Here is a 6,402-nt window from a genome sequence, read left to right as displayed (position 1 = left end):
CCTTTAGGAGGAAGAGGTCCCTTTTCAAACACGGAAGTGTAGCCTGTCTCAGGAATGTCACTTTGCGTTGGGACCATGGTCTTCTTTTATGAGGGGGAAAAAAATCACTTGTGGTAAAAGTACGCGCCAAGCCCTTTGTGTGGGTCAGTGTTTTCACACGATGGTGACTGGCCGGAAGCCGATCTCTGCACGCTCCGCTGGCACTCCGGTAGAGCGTTCACCTGGGGACGGGTTTCCCTGTGTAATGGTGTTGAAGGTGAGAAGCCAGGACGTGAGGCCAGGAAGGCTGGTTCTGGGAGCACGGCTTTCAGTCAGGGCTGGTGTGTGCCACGCTATGTGTCCCATCACAGGATGGCCGCGAGGCTGCTGCTGTCACACTGGGAGGGTGTCCCGAGGCCCAGGGGTGGGTCCTGAGGAACGTGCAGCGAGGTGGTGGTCTGCCGCTCACCACGCTGAGTGTGGGCCCTGGGGCGGTGTCAGGGTACACGGTGCCCACCCCATTCTCTCAGAAGCATCGGAACTCATTGCCACCTGTTTCCACGCTGGATGAGTTCTCACGCTATTGAAATTATGGAAGTAATGTTCCTGGGACCATAAGCTGGGGCTCGGGAATTCCTCATTTCCCATACAGCAATTTAAATGCAATTAATCATTTTCTTAAACAGGACGGACCACATAATGACTTTTGTTAATTATTTCCCTTAAACTTAATTGTTAATCAGAACAAGGAATTTGTGCAGTGGACCTTGGAAACAGGGTGAAGTTTTATCGTTGCAGGAAGGAAATCATCATTTATCAATCACTCGGTGCTAGTTTGACATGTGTACATGTGTGTGTGAGTATACATCATGAGCACTAAGCACAGCATGTATTATATGTACATGTTATAATATATACATGTATCATGTATATTACATAGTATATACACACGTATCATGTATATTATACACACAGGTATTATATGTATATTATATAGTATATACACATGTATATTGTATAATATATAGCTATTATGTTTACTATATGCTATATATACACATAACTTATATGTACATTACATAGTATATGCACACATATCACGTATATTACATAGTATATACATGCATATGCATATTGCATAGCATACACACGTGTATCGTGTATACCACATAGTACATACACATGTGTGTCGTGTGTATATTACATCGTATGTACACACAATTATGTGTGTGGTTAATACCCATAATCCCCATTTTACAGTTGGGAAGCTGAGGCCCGTAGAAGATAGAGCCTCTTAGGGCAGAACTAAGATTGGAGCTTCTGAACCACAAAGACTCTCAAGCAGCTCTGCAGGCTGTTTTTTTCCTCAGGCAGAGCCGGCAGTGCCTCCCTGTTCCCGGATGGTCTACAAAACCTGCACAGTCCAATATGGGGGGCTGCAGGTATACAGAAGGGGAGCTTTTTTTCTCTCCTGGGAATTGTCCCGTCCCCTGAAAAGTCCAAGGCCAGCTTCCCCTGCCCTGTGCCGTGGACCAGGGAGAGAACATGGCAGCACAGCCCCAAACGCAGGCCCATGATGCACCAGCACAGGGAGGCACGCGCTCACACAGAACTGCAGAAAGCCAGCGGTTGGAAGTATCCTGTGTGGTACCTTCCGAAGAGGTGTTTTTGTGCTGTTTTGAGCCTGACTTCACCCCCATAGCGTATTACTCCACATCCCTATTAAAGACAGCTAACTGAAAATTTCTGATAACAGTAGACAGTTGGGGAAAAGTTAGAACCTGTTGGAGGCAGGAGGGGCCGGTGGACTTGCCCTCCTGCGAACAGGGCCGAGCTGGGGTTGCTTCCCAGGCAGGTCAGGCGGCTGCAGGAGCCTGAGTTGTACGCGTGAGCGGCCGCTCATGCCCTCCGGGTTCTGTACTGGAAACAGCTTGCTCATCTGTCGCTCCCTAGAACCGGCTAAGGCGCCAGGACGTCGGCCTGAAAACCCACCTGGACCAGCTGGACCAACAGATCAGTGAGCTGCAGCTGGACGTACGAAGAACCTCCATTGAAGCCCCGGACAGTGACAGCCGGCCCAGCTCAGGTGCATGCACGCGTGCGCACACACGTGCACACACACGTGCACACACACATACACACATACTCCACACACACACACCACACACACATATGCACACCCCACACACATATACTCCATACACACCCCACACGCACGCACACACGCCCGACACACACCCCACACGTGCGTGCACACACACACACACACCACACACGCACACTCACAAACACGCATACTCCACACGCACACACCTTACACACACACACACCACACACACATACTCCACACACACCCCACACGCGCACGCACACACGCACACCCGACACACACCCCATACGCGCACACGCACACACACACACCCCACATGCACACCACACACACACACACACATACCACACATGCACACACACACATACACACGCACGCACACTCACAAACACACATACTCCACACGCACACACCTTACACCCACACACACATATGCACACCCCACACACATATACTCCGCACACACCCCACATGCGCATGCACACACGCCTGACACACCCCACACACGCGTGCACACACGCCTGACACACACCCCACACACGCGCGCGCGCACACACACACACCCCGCACACACACGCCCGACACACACCCCACACACGCGCGCGCGCACGCGGACACACACACATGCACACCGCACGCACACACGCGCGCACCCCACAAACGCACATGCATACACCACACACACGTGCGTGCGCACACCCCACACTCACCCTGCACTGACTGCCTCCTTCTGCCCCGTCCAGGCTTCTACGAGCTGAGCGACGGGGGCTCCTGCTCCTTGTCTGCCTCGTGCACGTCCGTGTGCAGTGACCGCCTGTCCTCCTCCCTGGGCACTTTGCTGCCCACCACCCTCACGGCCCGGACCAGCGCAGGGGACTGCCGGCCCTGGTCCGCCGACGAGACCACCATGTGTGGCGCCCCTGTGCCCACGTGGGTGCCCCAGGCCACTGAAGAGGCTGCAGTCCGGCTGCTGCAGGACACGTCGCGGCCCAGGCCGGTGTCTACAGGTAAAGAGGAGCCAGGAAGGTTGGGAGGGCTCGTCCCAGGCAGCAGGGATGGTGGTGGGGTGCGTACCCCTCAAGTCCCATCTGTGGTCATTATGGCAGGGCTGTTGTAATAAGCATTTTTCCTATTATTTGAAATGAATATTGGACAGTTTTTTTAAAAAGCAACCTTCCAAAGCCCTCACACAGCCTGAGTGGCGTCCGTCCGAGTGGCGTGGGACAGTGCTGACCGTGAGCCCAGGAGCTCAGCTCACACGCGGCTCCGCTGCGGGCCGGGGATGGCCTTTACTTTCCTTCAGGCTGTCCCTAACGGAAGGACGCCACCTTTGGACGCATTTCATTTACAATACAAGACCTGGCTTAGTGATACCGTGTGGTCTGTCCTTGGTGAGCACCCTGAGGTGTCCCCTTGTTCTCAGGGAAGGTCTGTCCCCAGCCTCTGTCCAGAGCCCGCCCTGTGGTCTCAGGGACCTGTCTTTCCAGGTATCCTCAGAATATTCCGTGAATGCAGCCTCTCACTGACACATTTTGTGTCTGGGATTTATTTCTAAGCTGCCCCTGAAAGGGGGGCCGTTGGAACCGGTGATGGACTCCGCGTGCGCTTGAGGCCTCCGCGGGCGTTTTCTGTCCAGGCGTCGACGCAAGCAGCCGCCGCGCGTGGCTTTCTGGGCGCAGGAGCACTTGGCTGTCGTTATGCTGCGGTGACGTGGGATCGGAGTGTGTGGGAGTCTTCCCTCATTCGTGTGTTTGTTCATCTCTCGTTCCCAGGTGACCTTGAACGAGTCCTCCCCGCGGAGGTGGGACTCCAGAAGGCCAGTGCAGACCCCAAGCCCACTTCCTTTCTCTGCCACAGGATGGACCTCCCGCCCCACATGCTGGACCCCAAGTACCAGCGTGACCTGGTGTCCAGGGGTGGCAGGGAGGTGTACCCGTACCCCAGCCCCCTGCATGCAGTGGCTTTGCAGAGCCCCCTCTTCGCTCTGACCAAGGAGACCCCCCAGAGTGACGGCCCCTCGCCCCCTGGCGAGCCCCTTCCCAGCCCCTCAGGTCCGAGCTCAGTCCGGACTGGACCCGTCCCGGAGGCTGGCCCAGCGGCAGCCTATATAGACAGGCTGTTACAACTGCGGGGCCAAGGGAACCCCACGAGGGGCAATGTGGGTGAGCAGGGACCCCCAAGATGTGAGGTGTCCCCATCCCGGAGAGCAGAGAGTGAAGGCCACCCAGAGAAGCTAATGTACACCCCAGGAAGAGCAGACGTGGGAGGGATGGCTCGGAGGAGGGACGCCAGTGGGGGTGGCCTCGAGCATCAGGGACCTGTGCCCCCGGTTGGCACCCTGTACCCCAGCCGCCTTCCAGAGGAGGGACACAGTCCCTCCAGTAGCTGTGTCTGTGTGGGGCCTACCCCGGGCTCCCCTCAGCTGGCGCGTGAGCCTCCGTCTCCTAGCTCCCAGGCTCAGCAGCCAGCTCCTGACTGCTGGGAGGGCAGAGCCAGGTCACCCCCCCGGATGGCAGTCAGGGGGAGCCCTGCCCTTGCCCCAGGGCGGTGTGTGAGCCCCCCCTGTGCTGCCAGCAGAGCTTCCCCCACGGGGCTGAAAACAGGCCGCCCCACGACAAAAGCTCTGAAGATCGGGAGGGGGACCGGTGACAAGGCACTCAGGGTGGTGAGGCAGCCGCCACCCTGGGGTGCCCTTGTAGGCCCCCAGCTGCCCGCTGAGTGGGGGGCTGGGCTCCGGAGAAGGCCCACTCTGGCCGGGGAGGCGCCTGGCCGGTCTTGCTCTGAGTCCAGCCTCTACCCTGTGTCCTTCCTCGTCCCCCTGCTGGTGGCCCACCAACAGGGTCACCGGGCTTCAGCTCAGGCCCTGTTCCCCTTGGAAGCGGCGCCCCCCATGGCGGCCGGCGGGGAGGCCCGGAAGAAACAGCGCAGGTGGCAGTCCTCCGTGGAGATCTCAGCGCGGGCCCGCCCGGCCGGTGCCCAGGGCCCTAGCCTGGGGCCCCCACGGCCAGCAGCAAGGAGGGGGGGTGGCCCGCGGCCTGTGTGCCCCCAGGCCAGGCCCAGGCTGCCCCGCCAGGATGCCCAGGCCAGGAGCGAGTCCGGGGGCTCAGAGCACTCGGCTGAGTGCGCCTCCCTATTCCACTCCACCATCGCGGAGACCAGCGAGGATGAGGACCAGGCCAGTGACCACACCGCCAACCGCTTCGGGGACGGGGAGTCCAGCGGCAGTGACGTGGAGGGCGGGGTCCGGGGCAGTGGGGGCCGCCCAGGCCGGCCTCAGGCGGCCCCCCAGCCACCCCCACGGGCCACAGCTGGCTCCAGGCCGCCCCTGCCCCCGGTGCCCAAACTCTGCCGCGTCAAGGCCTCCAAGGCCCTGAGAAGGAAGATTCGCAGGTTCCAGCCAGCCGCCCTGAAGGTCATGACCATGGTGTGAGCCAGCCAGGGCCCTGGCCCCGGCGAACGGGCCGGTGTCCCACGAGCAGCCGTCTGAGGACCCAGGGATGATGTGTGGGACGGGCACAGAGGGGCCTTCCCAGGGCTAAGGATGGAATCGAACTCTAATGACCTGTTTAACGTGCGGACATGGGTCTGCGGTCATGCTGCCAGCTTGCTTGTCAGAGGAGGCGATGGAGCAGGTGCCCTGGGCTGGGTCCCACTGTGACTGTGACGCGGGCACATCTCCCTGCCCCATGGCGACCTCTGCAGTGTCAGACCTCACGAGCTGACCCGGCCAGCTGACTGCGTCTTTGTCAGCATCTCCCCAGGACAGACTTCTCACCTGGTTTCCCAGGTTTCTGGGTTGTCGCCTGGTGGTTGCTCACCTGTGTCGTAGTCTTACTCCTCTGGGTGGTGTGTTTCCAGTCCTTGTAAACCATCTCTCCCCAAAAGCATTCTTTTTAGGAGACGGCGGCAGAACTGTGCTCTGGAAATGGGTGGGAACGCGAACCTTATGTTACGTCCTCATGTGAATAAACACACAGATTGTACCGTATCTTCGCAGATCGCGTGAACGCGTTTCCCTTTTACCGTGCCTCCTGGCGGTTCCCTCCGGGGCGTATAGTAGGCATTCAGCAAACTCCTGTTCCTCCCGTCATGTGGCGACTCGCACCCCAGGTGGGAAAATGCAGCTCATGTGAGCTGGTTTCAGTACGCTTCAGCTGAGCATGGAAGTGTTTTGAAAAAAATAACTGGTTTACTTGTCAAAGCAAAAGTCGCCATTTCAGGGAGCAGAAGGGACCTCAGAGCAGCTGTCAGCTGAGCACTGTGGAGCAGCTTCACCCTACATAACCCAGAGCATCTCCCAAGTAGGGCTGGAG

The 6,402-nt window shown here is 58.3% G+C and overlaps 1 protein-coding gene across 1 annotated transcript; it reads left to right on the top strand.

Moving 5' to 3' along the window:
- The first annotated feature begins 1,305 nt into the window (after positions 1–1,305).
- Positions 1,306–6,179, top strand: DACT2 (dishevelled binding antagonist of beta catenin 2). Its single transcript, XM_019659453.1, has 4 exons — positions 1,306–1,421; positions 1,933–2,065; positions 2,833–3,096; positions 3,862–6,179. Exons 1-4 carry the CDS (start codon positions 1,380–1,382, stop codon positions 5,517–5,519), a joined length of 2,097 nt encoding a protein of 698 aa, XP_019514998.1. The 5' UTR covers positions 1,306–1,379; the 3' UTR covers positions 5,520–6,179.
- Positions 6,180–6,402: the final 223 nt, after the last annotated feature.

This window comes from Hipposideros armiger, unplaced genomic scaffold (assembly GCF_001890085.2).
Source record: "Hipposideros armiger isolate ML-2016 unplaced genomic scaffold, ASM189008v1 scaffold_299, whole genome shotgun sequence".
Classification (NCBI taxonomy): Eukaryota; Metazoa; Chordata; class Mammalia; order Chiroptera; family Hipposideridae; genus Hipposideros; species Hipposideros armiger.
Note: the sequence above shows the minus strand (reverse complement) of the source record. Positions and strands in the feature narration are given on the sequence as shown.

Coding starts and splice junctions, on each gene's coding strand:
- DACT2 (XM_019659453.1), top strand. CDS start 1,380: ATGGTCTACAAAACCTGCACAGTCCAATATGGGGGGCTGCAG. Junction 2,066..2,832: donor TGACAGCCGGCCCAGCTCAG/GTGCATGCACGC, acceptor TGCCCCGTCCAG/GCTTCTACGAGCTGAGCGAC. Junction 3,097..3,861: donor GCCCAGGCCGGTGTCTACAG/GTAAAGAGGAGC, acceptor TCTCGTTCCCAG/GTGACCTTGAACGAGTCCTC.